Source organism: Carcharhinus amblyrhynchos, chromosome 17 (genome assembly GCF_965287045.1).
Source record: "Carcharhinus amblyrhynchos chromosome 17, sCarAmb.v2.hapA, whole genome shotgun sequence".
NCBI classification, from domain to species: domain Eukaryota; kingdom Metazoa; phylum Chordata; class Chondrichthyes; order Carcharhiniformes; family Carcharhinidae; genus Carcharhinus; species Carcharhinus amblyrhynchos.
The window spans coordinates 18,919,161-18,937,082 of record NC_137340.1 but is presented as its reverse complement, the minus strand read 5'-3'; the positions used below and the strand labels follow the sequence as shown (position 1 = coordinate 18,937,082).

The window sequence follows — 17,922 nt, the reverse complement described above, 5'->3', positions numbered from 1 at the left end:
ACCTCAGTAAATGGAGTCTTCAGTCACTTTAAATTGCTTCCAATAAATACACCTGATTGTCCTGCTTAGCATCCCAGTTAGCAGCTAAATTTTCATTTCCGATCGTCTGCCGTTAATTGAACAAACATGACCTGATATCCAGGAGGAATGGTGTGAATGGCATGTGTAAGATATCTCCGGCAACCAGAAGCACCTCCTTGGAAATTCAAACTGGAGAATATTCCTTAATTTTTTTAAAAAAACCCGTCCTTGTCATACTTGATTTTTTTTTTCCCCCCCCCAACAGGCAGCCACCATAATAGAGACAAATTAAAATGTTTACAAATGGATTCCTTCGAAAAGCCTGGGCAGTGCACTGGGTCAGAGAATTGCGCGGAAGGTTATTTTAATATTTTCCACAGGTTTAGCTCTCCTCTCATGCAGAGAAAATCAACTTCTGATGTCTGAATGGGATATCAGATTCTTTATAATCTGAGTATTTTAATTCACTTTAATCTATTCACTAATGCGGAACTTCATATGTTTGAACTTAGCATTCACTCACTGTATGTAAACAAAAAAGGGGAGATTGGCTTGAAGCTCAGTGCAGGGTGTTTGGCTTGGAGTGTTCTGAGCAAGCCATTAAACCCCATTTTTACAAAGGATAAAAGCAGGCTTGTTAATCTTGGGACATGGAGAGGCAAATTGGTCTGGCTTCTCACCAAATCATAGATTGGCATTTCTTTTGGAAGAAAAAATTATATTTGCAAAGAAAACATTATCTGAAATTTCACCTGCAGCTAGTATTTGGCAAACTACCAATTGGGTAATTTTTCCCCTATTTATTTATAAATACAACCATTTAACTAATAGAACTAGTTTTTAGAAAATCTTGTTATGAAGATGTCTAATTTTATGATTCTTGTGTTTTAGTAATAAATCCTTTGCTTGCGAATTTTGATTGTTAAATGTAAGTGAAGTCGGGGAGGCAACGCTGGGTTGGAGAGATGAGAAAACAAAACCTTGAATGATTGCAATTCAGAGGGTTGCCAGTGTTTATTGCTGACAACATTGAACAATGGGTAATCCCTTTCTGAGCCTTGGAAGAAACTAAGGACGAGACTCCCTGATCTCCAAGGCTCGTGTATCCTGCCAGTGGGAGGTGGCGCCTTGTTAGCTGGCGGAGGGGTTCTCTGGCCCTGTCACTGTCAAGGGGAATTCCCATTGAGCTAAATTCAGAATATATCACTGCGAGGGGCAGAGCATGGTGAAAGATATGCAGGTTCAGGGCGAGGCTGTAAAATCCCGTCCACTGTCTCCCATTCAGCTAAATTCAGAATATATCCCTGTGAGGGGTTGACCTTGGGCGGGATTTTACTCTTTCCAGACATGCGAGTCTGTAAAATCCCACCCACTGTCTCCCTTTCAATGACCCCTTTAAACTTATTTGCTTTACAGCAGCTACTGCTGTAAAAAGGAGGCACGTCCTCCTCTGCTGTGCTCCTTTTACCCTTTGCTGCCAGACCCTCTGAGTTCCTTCATTGTTTCCTTTTCACCTAGCCTGAATCAGGAAGGTGAGACAAGACAGGGGCTTTGGATATTGAGTGAAGATCAGATGCTTTGGCATGGCAATCTGCCAGTGATTTCCACTCTAAGAAGGTTGTGAGCCATTATAATGAATAGCATTTAAGGTTCTTTTATTGAATTTTTCTCTGTTCTTTTCTACCTGCTTTCATGTTCCTTTTTCACACTGTTTGACATTAACTGGAGTGCTGGCATGAAGAGCATTTGATTGTGTGAGGAAACCAAAAGACCATCAGCAAGCACTCAATCTGAACAAAACCTAGTAGTTTAATCTTTAAATCTCTTTGATATTGCAGCATTTCATTGGACTCAGGTGCCCATGTCTTTAGGGTACTGAAACTCCATTTCCAGCTCACTGATTCCCCTCTTACCTGCTGAGACTGACCTGGACTGTTCACAGCCTTGCCAGTGGTCTTAAAAAATAGGCCACCATCAGGGCCTAAAGATTCAGCCCCAAGCTCAAGAAGAAAATGCTGAGAGAAGTAAGGGCAAAAATTGTGGAAACAATGGCTGTAATCTTACAATCCTTCTCAGAAAATGGGAGTGGCGTCAGAAGCGCTTGAGGGTAAACTCAGCAACTACAGGCCATTCTGCTTAACCTTGGCGGTGTCAAGGTTTTCAGCAAATATATCACACAGGGCAAAATTAACAGTCACTTTGACAGGCAAGGATTAACCAATAGAAGCCAGGGTGGATTTTTTCTTTAGGCACCTCAAGTTTAACTAATTTGATTGAATTCTTTGATGAGGTAACAGAGTGGATTGATGGGGGTAATGCAGTACGTGGCCTGCCAAAAGGCATTTGATAAAAGTGCTGTGCATAACAGGCTTTTGTTAGTGAGGTAAAAAAAACATGGATTAAAAGGGGCAGTGACAGCTTGGATACAAAGTTGGCTGACTGACATTTTTTAAGTTTATTCATTAGTGTCACAAGTAAGCTTGCATTAAAATTGTAATGAAGCTATTGTGAAAATCCCCTAGTCACCACACTCCAGCACCTGTTCGGGCACACCAAAGGAAAATTTAGCATGGCCAAGGCATGTCTTTTGGACTGTGGGAGGAAATTGGAGCACCCAGAGGAAACCCACACAGACACGGGGAGAATGTGCAGGAAGGAGTGATGCACAGCTTTTTTTTATATACTGGAGGAAACTATGTAGGGTGGGCACTTATCAGTATATATTAATGTGTTAGTAGTGTGTTACAACTCCTTTGGGGTATCTGAGTTGCTATGGCAACATGCATTTTTTACATGCATATTGTAGCTTGCAGAGAGAGATGGCAGAGACTTCCATTCCATTACATAGCTGACCAGGAATCTCTCTTGCCCTTACTGCCTGCTATTGAGGTTGATATCAACCTGTTTGCGCATTCCTTGGCCTTCAAGTCCTGGGTGGGACTTGAACCTGGAGCTACTGACTCAGAGGCAGGGCACCACCCGCTGTGTCACCATTTCAGAATTTGCAAATGATACAAAACTGTAGCGTACGGATCTGTGAGGAGGATAATGATAAACTTCAAGGGGATGTAGACAGGCTGCTGTATTGGGGTGACATGTGACAAATAAAATTGAATGCAGAGAAATGTGCAGTGGTATGATTTGGCAGAAGACTGGAGAGGCAGAGTACCATTCTAAAGGATATATAAGGTCAGAAAATTTGGTACTTTTTTATATTTGTTCAAGGGATGTGGGTGTCGCTGGCTGGGTCAGCATTTGCCTCCCATCCCTGAGGGCATTTAAGAGCCAATCACATTGCTATGGGTCTGGAGTCACATGTAGGCCAGACTATGTAAGGATGGCAGATTCCCTTCCCTGAACAACATTAGTGAACCAGATGGGTTTTTCCGACAGTCGACAATGGTTTCATGGTCATCACTTTAATTCCAGATTTTTCTTTGAATTCAAATCTCACCATTTGCCATGAGCATTATCCTGGGTCTCTGGATTATTCATCCAGTGACAATATCACGAGACCAGTGCCTCCATGAGCTCAAATCATTGATGGTGGCTGGGTAATTTGAAAATGCAATTAAAAGGGTATGCAGGATCCTGAGCTTATAAATTGTTGCATCGAGTAAATAAACGAGGAAGTTATGATGAATCTTTTATATAAAACACTGGACCTTTAAGAAGAATGTGAAGGCTCCATGGAGAGTGTAGGAGAGATTTGCAAGAATGGTACAAGGTTAAGGATCTCCTGTATTGTGAAAAGACTGGAGAAGCTGAGGCTCTTCTCAGAAAAGGAATGGTTAAGAGGAGGTCTGATGAAGGTGCTCAAAAGCATGAGGGATCTGGGCAAAATAGATCAAAAGTGTTTCCGTTGATGGAAGGGCTGGGAATCAGAGGACACAGATTTAATGTGATTGACAAGACAACCAGAGACAACATGAGGGAAAAATTTTTTATGCGGGGTGCATGATTCTGATCTGGGAATGCACTTCCTGAAAGGGGTGGTGGTGTCAGATTTAATTATGACTCACAGAAGGGAACTGGGTAAGCACCCAAGGTGGCGCTAGTTCAATTGCATCTGCAAAAAGCAGGTGTTGACATGTTGAGCTGAATGACCTCCTCATTTGTTATGTTAAGAATTTCCTCCCAAACTTCCCTGAATCTCGACTTCTCTTTTGCTTTAAAATGCTACCTAAAGTCTATTGGGTCTTTTTTTTGGTAATTTTCGGTACTACTATTGCAACCAAAATGCCCAGTTCAAGTTGAATCCAATTCATGGTGGCCACATGAGGATCAGACAAAATCCAGACTCACAAGATGGGACATTGCATCAAATAAGATCCAAGCTGACAGGATGAGGCATTGCACCCCTTGGTGGGCTTGATCTAATGCTCTATCTTAGCCAAAAGGCCGAGATGACTTTGAAGAATTGCATCAGGGAAAGCCTCCGTTTTACCTCATCGGCTACTCTGATCTGTTACTCTAACCTAGCCTGGACAAACCGTCATGGCAGGTGTCAGCATACCCCAATTACAATGGGCTAGCCTGGTAACCATTTAGTCACTTGCCCACATATCGCCTTGTCTCCATCTGAAGACACTCTTATGAGATACCTTGGGATGTTTTGCTATATCAATGGTGTTATATATTGCAAGTTGTTATCATTGCTGGTTGTGAAATGGGTGCTCTTGAATTGACAATGCTTGTATTGTTCATTATTGTGTAACAGTCACAGTGCAGATTTAGTCACATTGAGAAAATGCTCAGTGCAATCCATTTTTCAGTTTGGAAAATAATTCTTCACTATTACAGCAGTCAAAGAACTATGCTGTCTCTTTCCTTCCAAAAAGGTTAAGGGTTAAATCAGAAATGTGAAGGGATATTCACTGCTCACCTGAATGGGTATTGTTGCAACACTACCCAAAACATTTTAGGATCAAGTTATAATGATTTCTTTATTTACCACTTGCAGCTTTCAGAATGGGAAAGAATATTTAGTTGTGTGTATAGCAAACACAAGTTGGATAATGCCAGACCCATTCCAACTGTTAATAAAAAAATTGTCTTCAATTCAGCCACTTAAATATTTGCATTTGGGTTGTCTGTTATTCTTCAAATCTTCCCATCCGTCCTGAGACCTCAATGAATAAATTTGTGAGCCAAATGGCCTTGTTAGATTTGTTTGCAGTTTATGATGGTGATAGTGAAGTTATACAGCAGTCAAGGTGATTTGTGTGTCTCTATTATTTAAGAAAAATGATAAATACAGTGTCCAGGTTGTGCTGATGTTAACATCATGGGCAGATAAACATTTTACTTTGTGTGCTGACCTCCTTCTCATCACTTGTTATTATTGCAACAAGGTCATGTTTTTAATTTCAAACTTCAAGTTTGAAAAAAATATGAAGATTACCTACTTTTAAAAATTCCTGTAACATTTTCACCAGCCTGCAAATACAACGCCACACCTGACTGAGATTGTTAAAAATGTGTTTTCTGACAATGCTGGCAAGCTTCACTTATTGCCCATTGTTCTTGCTCTGAGAAGACTGTGGTGGGACTTCTCCTTCAAAAGCTCCTGTAGTAAGTATGCTACCACAACAGGGAATACCAGTGATGCAGAAGTGACACCAATGCAGGAAATTCCCAATTTAAGTTGCCTCATTCAGCATCAAGATATAGTGGCAATCTAAGCACTTCTAACAAAAATTCTAAGTGCCAAATGAACGTGAAAATGGGAGAGAGCTCCTAGAACGTATCTTATGGCACTTAGAAAAAGAAACCTAAATGCAATAGGGGGAGTGGATGGCGTCTATTCATACCATGAAGCCAACTACAGACTGCTGGATGGGGGCTATTGCATATGCACCCCTGATCTCCCAGTGCGCCTGTGCAAAGTGTACACAGTGCATTGGGAAACTGTCATTCCTCCCACCCCCAGGACATTACACTCCTACATCTTCGATTGCTGCCCAGAGTCCCATGCTCCAGATGATCGCAGCCCCCAATGCCCCTCCACTCGACCGAGTGACACCGCAATTACCCCAATACTCCCCCCTCAGCTGATTAATGCCCTTGATTCCCCATTGCTGATTGCCACCCTGGCAATGCTTGATACAGAGTATGAAACACCTCATGCCCTGCTTCCCCTTCAGGCCCTTTGGCCCTGCCCTTCCCACCCATTGGCACTACCCAATGCCTGGTGGGCATTGCCAGGATGCCAGATGAGCAGTGCCATGGTGTCCAATGGACTAGGGTGTTGGGGTCCCAGGCCAATAGTGCCAGTGGCATTGCCCACCCCTGACCCTGACTACCCAGGCCAGTTCAATGTCCTCCAATCCCACCTGTAAGGCCATCACGTCAGGTTCCCCCAGTTGGTGGGGGACAATACGTGATCCTCGTCAGTGAGGATATCCAGCGCCGAGGCTATTAAGGCAAGTGAGCCCAGACAATTATGTCTCAGACTCACTAGTAATATTAAAATTAGGTAAATATTTAAATCAGCCTTGCACCCACAGATCAGGGAGGTAATATTGCAACAGGCAAAAAACCAGGTGCAGAATCCAGGTTTTTGTTGCTGCACAATCTTATTGTCTTGTCACACTGACCGACTGGCAAGATGAGCCAGTAAGATCACCCCCTTAGTGTCAGAATTCCGCTTTAGTATTGTTTCATGCCAAGGCTGATGTAGCATCGTATGATCTAATTGGAACCATTTTGAAGTGGCCTCTCCTGCTCCCCGACCATCACACTTGCCACCTCTGCAACTCGTTCCTCCCTCTCTAACCTTTCCATTTATCACTCCCTCTCCCATCCTTCAAGCTCACAGCTTCTCTGACTCCCACACTTGCTTCGTCCCACTCATCACCCCTCTCCTGATTCCTTGCTCACTGCAAAAGTGCAAGGATATGAGGAGAGGGGAGTGGTGTGTGAAGGAGAGGCAGCGAATGGGAGTGCCAGCAGGTGGGATGAAGTGGGAGAGGGAAGCAATGAGGGGGAAAAGCCAGCGAGTGGAAGAGATTCAGTGAGCGGGAAGTAAGTGGAAAGCGTTGGCATATTTCTTGAATATTTTAAAGTTAATTTTGTTTTAATAGTTACTTCATTTATGAATATAGGAATTTGTGAACGTGCAGTAATTGAACTTGTATAGCATAATATTTTTCTCATGGGGAAGGCCCTTCAGGTTGTAACTACAGTGTTTGCATTGGTTGTAATAGGAATATCTGATTTGCTTATGTTGTTTCACTTAGAGTTTGTACTTTTCAGAAATGCAGCTACGATATTAAGTGACTGCAATGTTAGGGGCAGCATGATGGCACTGTGGTTAGCACTGCTGCCTCACAGCACCAGGGACTTGGGTTCAATTCCAGCCCTGCGTGACTGTCCGTGTGGAGTTTGTATGTTCGCCCTGTGTCTCTGTGGGGTTCCTCCAGGTTCCCCGGTTTCCTTCCACACTCCAAAGATGTGCAGGTTAGATGAACTGGCTGTGGTAAATTGCTCTTTAATATCCAAAGATGTGTAGGTTAGGGAGATTAGCAAGTTCAATACTACTGGCGTAATAAGAATACGGCAGGGGGAGGGCCTAGCTAAGATATTCTGTAAGGGAGGCAGTGCAGACTTGATGGGCCAAATGGTATCTTTCTGCACTGCAGGGATTTTATGACAACACAGGCACCAGTCAGTCAAAGTCTGTTATTCAGTTGTTGCCACTGGGGATGTGATGGTGCAGTGGTGTTGTCGCTGAATTATTAATCCAAAGACACAGAGTAATGCTCTGGGAACTTGGGTTCAAATACTACTTGGGCAGATGGTGAAAGTTAAATTCAGTTTTTAAAAATCTGGGATTAAAAGTTTACTGGTAACCGTGAAACCATTGTCAATCGTCGCAAAAACTCATCTGGTTCACTATTGTCCTTTAGGGAAGGTAATTTGTCATCCTTACCTGATCTGGCCTACATGTGACTTCAGATTCTCAGCAATGGAGTTGACTCTCAAATGCCCTTGGAAATGGGGGATAGTTAGGAATAGGCAATGGTGTTGAATGTGGATAAAAATGAGATTATCCATTTTGGTTGGAAAAGGCAACTTATTATCAGAACGGAGAGATACTTTGGGGTGCTTCAGTGCAGTGGGATCTGAGTGTCCTCATACATGAGTCCCAGAAAGCTTGTATACATGTACAACAAGTAATAAGGAAAGCAAATTGAATTTTGGCATTTATAGCTAAAGGAATAGAGCATCAAAGTAAGGGACTGTTGTTGCATCTATACAAGGCATTGGTAAGACCATAAGTGGAATACTGTGTACAGTTTTGGTCCCCCAATTTGAGGAAGGATGTAGTGGCATTAGAGGCAGTTCAGAGGAAGTTCACAAGATTGATTCCAGAAATGAGGGGGTTTGTCTCATGAAGAGAGATTGAGTGGTTTAAGCCTACACTCAGTTTAGAAGAATGAGAGGAGATCTAATTGAGATACATAAGATAATACAAAGTATTGATAGAATAGACATAGAGTGGATGCTTTCTCATGTGGGGCAATCTAGAAGAAGAGTTCATAGTTTTAAAATAGCTGATTTAAAACAGAGATGAGGAGAAACTACTTGCCTCAAATGAATCTGTAGAACTGCTACCCTAGAGTGCAGTGGATGTTGAAACATTGAAGAAATTTAAGGAGGAGATAGACAGATCTTTAATTCGTATTGGGTTGAAGGATTATGGAGAAGAGGCACAAAAGTGCAGTTGAGGCTGAGACAGGATCAATCATAAACATGTTGAATGGTGGAGTGGGTTTGAGGGGCTGAAATGCCTAATCCTGCTCCTAGTTCTCCTCACTCGTCCCTTGTAGATAGTGCATAGAGCTGAGGAGTCAGGAGTTAAGCCACAAGTCAGAGTGCATGGCATTTTCTCTGCTCTTGGATTCTTCGTGTTGATATAGTTGTTTCAATACAACTTCTAATCAGTTTTACTTTCAGGTTGTTGGTGTATGAGGATGTGGTGATAATGGGACAGTTGAAATTCAAGGAGAGTCAGCTGGGCTTACTGTTGTTTAAGATGGCCATTACCAGGCTTTTATACATTGCGAATGTTATCGGCCACGTGTCAGCTGCAGTTTAGATGTTATCGAGATCATGCTGTATTCTATCAAGGGCTGTTTATCGCAAATTGTGAATGAGATGAACACTCTGGAATTGTCAATTAACAGCCTCATTCTAACCTTGTGAGAAAAGAGAGGCATTCAGTAAAGAAACTGAAGGTGATTTGAGTAAGGACATGGCCTTGAAGAGCTTTTGCACTGATGTCCTTTTCTTAAATTCATTCTTGGGACATGGGCAGCACTGGCTGGCCAGCATTTATTGGTTGCCATTGACACTGAGGGCAGTTGAGAGTCAACCGCTTTGCTGTGGCTCTGGAGTCACATGTAGACAGGCCAGGAAAGGACAGCAGATTTCCTTCCCTAAAAGGCATTGGTAAACCGGATGGGATTTTCCAACAATGACATGGTTTCATAGTTATCAGTAGATTTCAGGTATGTTTTACTGAATTCAAATTCAGCCATCTGCCAAATTTGGGTCCTCAGAACATTAGTTGAGTTTCTGGATTAATAGTCTAGTAATAATACCACTGGACCACCGCCTCCCCTGGTGCTGTGATGACTGGCCTCCCACAAACTCAACCATCCTCATTTGTGTTTTTTTTAATGTGGAGAGCTTCTACATTTCCTCAGTCTGGCTAAAGTACTTTTGAGAGACAATTACACTGAGGTGTAGCCATTCACAACCCTCTCAAATAGCACCAGCATTAAACTGCTATTGGGTACGTTACTTATCGAGACAGATTTTAAAAAACTGACACTGTATGATGACCGAATATTAACAATAGTAGTTTGTTTGAAATCATGTCTGCACCATGCAGTTACCTGCAATTTGGTTTGACTGTATTATGAAATGGAAGAAATCAGTCATGTGGGTAAAAGTAGGGAAGGCTGAATGAATAAAGGTTGATATTTGAATGGATATTCATGGTCACCTTTAGTTTTAAAAATTTAAGTTTATTTATTAATTATAAGCAGGCTTACATTCACACTTCAATGAAGTTACTGTGAAAATCCCCTAGTCGTCACACTCCAGTGCCTGTTCAGGTTCACTGAGGGAGAATTTAACGTGGCCACTGCACCTAACCAGCACGTCTTTCAGACTGTGCGAGGAAACTGGAGCATCCAGAGGAAACCTACACAGACGCAGGGAGAAAGTGCAAACTCTGCACAGACAGTGACCCAAGAATCGAACTTGGCACTGTGAGTCAGCAGTGCTAACCACTGTGCCACTGTAATTTTTTGGATTAAATGCTAATGTACCAGTTTCAAAATAGCTGGCACAGTGACACAGTGGTTAGCACTGCTGCCGCATAGTGCCAAGGGCCCAGATTCAATTCTGGCCTTGGATGACTGTCTGTGTGGAGTTTGCACATTCTCCCCGTGTCTGCATGGTTTTCCTCCACATGCTCCAGTTTCCTCCCATAGTCTAAAGATGTGAGAGTTAGTTGGATTGGCCATGCTAAATTGCCCCTTAGTGTCAGGGGGATTAGCAGGGTAAATATTTGAGGCTAAGGAGATAGGGCCTGGCTGGGATTGTGGTCAGTGCAGGCTCAATGGGCTGAATGGCCTCCTCCTACACTGTAGGGATTCTATTATTCTATAATCCTGTGTTTGCAGTGCAAGGTGATACCTGGTGATGAATCATCCAAATATAAATTTATATCTTTTGCTCCACAGTTGGGAGAATCCATCACAGAAATAGCCAGCAACATGATGCTAGTGGACGAACACATACTGTGGATGGCCCAGAATGAAGAGAAGGCTTGCACCCGAATCGTGCAGTGTGTGGAATTCATTGCAAGTCTTGTGTTAACCAGCAACACACAGGGGATTTCAAAGGTACGCTTTTCAACGCTGCATTCTCAAAATTGAAGAGAAAGCATAAAGGGAAAACATTTCATGGAATACAGCTCCAGCTCACAGCTGTTCTGTTGATTAGTGAACACTTATGGTGCAACAAATGAGTTAATGGAGCATTGTCTGTAAGGGAAAACATTGCTCAGTAAAATGAGCTAGGAGTGCATTTCAGCAGAATGAACACGCTGGGTGGAATTTTACCAGCTCCTGGGTGGCCTCTGAGGTGGAGTGGGAGTGCTGTTAAATGGCAGGGTGCCACATTGAGACAATCCGTGATGCAGTCTCACAAATCAGAGGCAGGCAGGTAAGTTAACTGATTAAGGGCCATTCAATGGGCTGTCTTCAGGAGCTGGTGGCATTTTACCCTTGGCAGTGTATCTCCCTGTCACCTGGGGAGGCTGTCAGCTGCAGCGATTTGGCTGGATGCCGGTGGAGCCTAATGCTCGATAGCTCAAGGAGGGGATGGGGGTTCACAAAGGCTGACATCACCCCATCGGAATCGACACCATTGCTGGAGGCCTTACCCCACTGATCGCTGAGGTTTGGCCCAGCAGGGAGAAAGTCCTGGCTCCCCTTCAAAGTGTGCATGCCTTAAATTGGAAGCAGCCTCTCATTCTCCTTGTGGCCTCAAGCTCCTTGTCATTGTTGCTGAGGTTGCGGAGTGGCCGGCCCTTTGACTGGGCCGGCAGAGTGGAGAGCCAGGCTGCCATCATTAAATGGGAAGATTGCCGCTGCGGTCCTGCTGCCCACCTGGTCACTTTTTGGTTTTGCCCAATTATAAATTTCATGAGGTAGCTGCAATCATATTTTGTGAAGGTTTTGCACAGTGCTGGACATTTTGTTCACAGTGGATCCTTTGTCATGTTCAAGTTCTTTTCTCTGGCAAAGGAGATTTGAGACAAATGGATTTTTGAAGTGACGAGACTTTTTGAGCCAAGGGCAAATGATTGGGCAGTGTGCAGCCTATTAGATTGTGGATGTGAGCAGTGAGTTATGGGTCTTTTTCATCATCCATTGGCCCTTCAACTGAAGGGCTCGAATATGAGAGCAACCCAAAATAACGTGGACCATATCTCTTTGGATCTTGCAACACTTGCTAAGAATGTCAAACTGTTTTGTTCACATGTTTAAAGTTTTAAATTTATTTATTTGTGTCACAAGTAGGCTTACATTAGCACTGCAATGAAGTTACTATGAAAGCCCCTAGTCGCCACACTCCAGCGCCTTTTTGAGTACACTGAAGGAGAATTTAGCATGGCCAATGCACCTAACCAGCACGTCTTTTGGACTGTGGGAGGAAACCAGAGCACCCGGAGGAAGACCACGCAGACACAGGAAGAACATGCATACCCTGCACAGTTGACCCAAATCAGGAATCAAACCCAGGTCCCTGGCACTGTGAGGAAGCAGTGCTAACCACTGTACCACCCACATGTTTATTGTAAAGTGTTATGTTGCACCAATGAGACAAGCTACACCATCTCACAAAGAGAAACAAATCGCTTTGTTTTTGTTAAGGTAGTTGATCGTATAAAAATACAATTTCTGACACACTGAGGTACAGTTTTCAGATTGGATGTAGGATTGAAGTATCCAGTTTTTGAACAAAAAGTCTTTTGGACCTTTCTTAATTTTTTTTAGCCTTAAATTATTCTGGCCCTTGTATCTTAGATCAGTCTCATGGATGAGTTCCAGCTCCCTCAGCCTTTGAAAGTGTCTATTCTTGCTGTGAGGTTTGGGTAAATTTTCAGGAATGCACTTGGGAAATGAACAGCAAACCTTGTCTGATAATTGCATTTCAGTGCTAGGTTTATCTTTTGGCTTCGCTGTGGGGACTCGCATCAACTGTCATTGTATGTTTGAAATAACAAGTGAATATATTAGGTCACATCCCACAACCTAAATACCAGTGATATCGTTATAGAGAGGAATATCTAAATTTACATAGCTAACCTTCACATAATCGTTCTTATAATCAAAATAATAGCAAGGTTGACACTCTAAAGACAAAATATTTTATTTCAGAACCCCATAAGAGTGAACTTTGTGTTTCCAGCTGGGTGTTAAGAGTTGCTGAGAGTGGGGGAGTTGGGGGGGTGGTGGGTGCAGCACAGGCAGGAGGGAGAGGAGGGTAGAATGGTGGGAATGCAAAGCAGGAGATCTGGTGGAGCGCTACAAGGCAGTGACAAAAGTGATCTCCTTTCTTTCCAAATGAATATTAAGAGAACTGATAATCGTTGCTTTCTGACCCAACCAATGTCATTTATGTGATGCTTAACAGTCAGAGGCAATTTTTTTCAATTCATTTACAGAAGTTGGGCTTTGCTGGCTACGCCAACGTTTATTGCCCATACCTAATTGCCCTTGTTCAGGGAGTCTGAAGTCACATGTAGGCCAGACCAGGTGAGCACATCAAATTTCCCTTTCTGAAGCACATTAGTGAACCAGATGGGTTTTTCTGACAATCAACAATGGTTCCATGCTCATTGTTAGACTTTTAATTCCAGATTTTCTTTTGTTATTCTGCCATGGTGGGAATCGAACTCAGGTCCCCAGAGCATTACCCTGGGTCACTGGATTACCAGTCCAGTGACAATACCACTACACCACCAGCTCCCCATATCAAATGGTGCAAATCTATCCCCCAGCGCTTTCTCTTTGTTTTCTGGAACATTAAACCACCAGTGCTTTGCTAAATGACTTTGGTTAGCTTAACTGGGATTTCAAACCACCCTCACAACTGACGCAGAACCTGGCCTTCAAAATGTTTCATCTTTAAAAATAAAGCTGCTGGAAATCCTTGGAATTTGAATATTTAACTCATATAAACGAAATCATTAACAAAAAAAACAGAATTCATCAATCAGTTAGCGTTGTTTATCTTTTAATTATTCCAAGTTATTGGAATGTTGTACAGTTTTGGTCCTCTTACATAAGAAAGGATATATTTGCCATAGGGGGGGGATGTGGATGAATTCCAGGGATTGGCGGGACTGTCCTATGGGGAGAGTTTGAGGAGACTTGCCCTGTATTCTCTTGTGTTTCAAAGAATGAAAGTTGGTCTCATTGAAGCTTACAAAATTTGTAAGGGATGAGAAATGGTAGATGCAGGGGCATGGGGGAGAGGACGGTAGAATGGTGGGAATGCAAAGCAGGAGATCTGGTAGAGTGCTTTACAAGGCAGTGGCTGAAGACTGATTTTTTTTTTCCGAATGAATGGAAAGAGAATCGATGATCATTGCCTTCTGACCCAACCAACGTCATCCTGGGCTGGGGATAGAGATGAGAATCTTGAACTAGGGGACAGGGTCTCAGAGTAAGGGATAAACCATTTAGACTGGGATGAGGAGGAATCTCTTCACTCGGAGAGTAGTGAATCTTTGGAATTCTTTACCCCAAAAGAATTCCAGAGGGTTGTGGAAGGTCAGACATCAAGTACGTTTATGACAGAGATCGATAGATTTCTAATGACATCAAGGGATTATAGCAAGATTGTTTTGAGGTAGACAATCAACCATCATTTATTTGAATTGTGGAGTAGGCTCGATGGGCCGAATAGCCTACTTCTGCTTCTATGTCCCTGTGTTCCAAACTTTAGGCAGTTACTAAACTGCTTGTGACCAAATATGCCCGAATATACCACTAATATCCACCGAAATCAATGGGCACCCCTGACTTGCCTTTTCAAATGTTAATCTAATTCTGCTTTGAATATCATGATTGAGGGCCTGGTGGAGACAGGTTCAGATAGTCTAACCATTGGCTACATGAACTGGTTTTTCTACAGGCCTTAGATCTGTACCCTTTGGGTTTGCAATCCTTCCACCAATGGGAAGTTTCTACCTATCTACTCTGTCCCGAATTCTCTGGAGATCCAATGAGAGCCCCGTCTTGCCTCTTTGAGGGAAGGCCCACCATATTAGGACCATTCAGGCATTTAGCTCGCCTCAGTTTGCAAGGAGCAGGGGTCCCACCCACTAAGAGCTATCAACTGGAGGCTGCTGCTGCTATTATATCCACATAAGGCCAGGAATTACCTGATTGATGGTGGGGCCGGGGTCACAGAGAATCGGCAGCAAGGGCAGAAAACACCCCATCCAACCCTCTGGATCCCTCAATCAGGAACTGAGTGCCTTTGAACGAGCAACTCCAGTGAGCCTGCTAGCAATGCTGTGTAGATTTGCTTTGTCAGGCTCCCTGCTGCCCGCCACTGGAATGGTGGGTTGGTGGGTGCAACCCTTAAGTGAGCATTAATTGCCCCCTTAAGTGGCTCAATTGCAAGCAGAAAGCCATTCACAGACTTAATTGAAGTGGAGACAGAAATGTGGCAGGGTCCCCATCCACCACACTCCTGCCTAAAGCAACTCACCACAGGGGAGGGCATTAAATTCTATCTAGGATTTTGCTTGCTTTCATATTTTCTCTCAACTTTCTTTTCTCCAAGAAGCACAATGCCAACCTCTCCAAACTGCCTGCGTAACTGTTCACCATCTCTAATGCTGGACTGGAAACATGCTGCTGTAGAAAATTCTCCTTAGCTTTGCTGATCATGCCTTAAAAACAAATATATATTAGTGTGGAGTTACACAAAGTGTGCATTTGAGATGTAGCCCAGCGACTGGGAGTCTGCAATCCAAACATCTAGTCCTAGTTGTATTTAGCAGTGATCTGGTCCATAAAATTCGATTTCTTTTTAAGCTGGTACTAATATAAATATTTCTGAACACGGATTGCCTGAGCCACATCTGAAATTCATATCACTGTGAGCATTTGCTACCAGCTGCTTTAAGGACTCGTGAGTGTAAAGCTGTTTTGTAATGTACAGTTGAAGCCTTCAGGCGATGTTAAGTTTGTATTTAAAACCAATAAGAGGTTCTGTAATATATTCTTGCCTGAATGGTTTTAATTATTAAAATGTTCACAGGAATATACATGTAAAATTGCACTTTGTTGAACCAATGCAAGCTGTAACCTATAACCTCACTGTGTTCTCACTAAAGGGAAACACTTTTGCAGGTAGGGTTTCTGTTAAATATTTCAGCTTCCTCGACCATGTTTCTTTTTGTTAATTCACATCAAGCCTGTGCCTACCTTTTTCTGTCAAAGCAGGCTGGGTATTAAAATGCACTTTGCATGTTAATGTAATTTTGTTATGCAAACCGCAATCATGCAAACGTGAATTTTATTGATTGAGGTCCAAATTCTGTAGGCAAACTAGTGTTTAGTCATACATTTAATAATTACAACTCTGTTTTGTGTAACTTTTAGTCAGATTTGCGTTTTTGACCTTTTTTTAGTTTGTCCTGGTGAACCTATCCTATCTTGCGTCCATTAAAAATGAAATGAGTAAGATTTAACGCAGACTGTAAATAAAATAAAGCAGTGCTTCTACCACAGTGTCACACAATGCTGAGCAATTTCAGTTCATCTTGGATGACTGCCAGCCAGCAATTAATGATACTGAATTGGCTTATTGAGAATTCATGGTTCTGTTCCTCACCCCCAGAGAATAAAAAATAATTTAAAAAATTGCAAAAGATATTAGTAGAAAAGGCAAGATTGCAACAACAAAAAAAGCTACCACATCAAGTGACCTGTATTTTGGGGGCATATGCCATCTTTCAGCTAGTTTTCACTGAAATTCCCTCTTTTTTTGACTACGTTCTCACCAGGTTTCTATGAATATAGCACTGGAGGCCTTCATGATCAAGCCAGCTAGCTTTACAGGCATGACGTGCACTGCCTTCCAGAAAACGGGGCTGCATCCAGGAAAAGCATTGACCCGTGACGTGGCCAGACTGGACTGGGAGACCGAGTATCGTAGAGACCAGCAGCTGAATTTCAGATGTAACACAGGCAATCTGGCCAGTTCCCTAGTGAATTTCCCAGCTAAGGTAAGCAACTTTGTGGTGGGCAATTGAAGGCAGGCATTTTTATGATGCAATTGTCCCTCAAAATGCAAGGCTGAATACTTTCTTGTTTAACCTTGCAGTCCTGATGGAACGTTCTTTACCCAACTCATTAACTACAACAAAGAACATTCACGGATTACAGTAAGATTTTTAAAATGATGACGGGATGTGTATAACTTGAACAGTGCTTTGTACGAATTGCATTCATGAATAAGAAGACAAACTTCATTATTCAAATAGGAAGGAAATTGTTCTGTCAGATATAAGGACCACCTCATTCTTTGCAGGGCGGCACAGTGGCATATTAGTTAGCACTGCTGCCTCACAATGCCACAGACTTGGGTTCAATTCAGGCCCTGGTGACTGGTGTGTGGAGTTTGCATGTTCTCCCCATGTCTGCGCGTGTTTCGTCCGGGTGCTCTGGTTTCCTCCCACAGTCCAAAGAAGTGTGGATTAGGTGAATTAACCAAAGTAAATTGTCCTTTGGTGTCAGGGGGTATTAGCAGGGTAATTATGTAGGGTTACAAGGATAGGGCCTTGGTGGGATTGTGGTCACTGCAGGCCTGATGGGCCAAATGGCAGCCTTCTGCACTGTAGAGATTCTATGAATACTGCATGCAAAAAATAATTTAATTTGAAGTAGATAAAATGACATTTCTGCATAACATGGCCATTTTGCATAATGAAGATCGTGACAATTAATATGCCAAGTTTTTGAACAAAAAAAGCATTTGTAAATGATGTCACCTAAAAGCACTTGCAAATTATTGCAGTGAATTACTCTGAAATGTAATGACTGTGTCTATAACTAAATGATTGGATCAACAAAGAAAATGTTTCCAATGTTTCAAATAAAGCAGCTTGGTCAGATGAGCACTGTGCGGTCAAACACAACTGAGGATATTCTTACAAGTTTAATGCATGATGAAAATCAATCAGTAATCAATTAGTAATTTACAAAATGGAAAATCAGGAGAGATGACTTATTGAAGGATTAGGCTGCATCCTCACCGGTTTCAAGCAGTTACCAATTATTGCTCCGAATCCTA

The 17,922-nt window shown here is 42.6% G+C and overlaps 1 protein-coding gene across 2 annotated transcripts in view; it reads left to right on the top strand.

Annotated features, from left to right (window-relative positions):
- adgra1b (adhesion G protein-coupled receptor A1b) overlaps nucleotides 1-17,922 on the top strand; it is a 483,085-nt gene that overhangs the window by 287,215 nt on the left and 177,948 nt on the right. For both annotated transcript variants that reach the window (XM_080205590.1, XM_080205591.1), the window contains 2 exons: nucleotides 10,782-10,943; nucleotides 16,634-16,855. In XM_080205590.1, coding sequence (XP_080061716.1) covers nucleotides 10,782-10,943; nucleotides 16,634-16,855 — 384 coding nt within the window. The remainder of the gene's footprint in view (nucleotides 1-10,781; nucleotides 10,944-16,633; nucleotides 16,856-17,922) is intronic.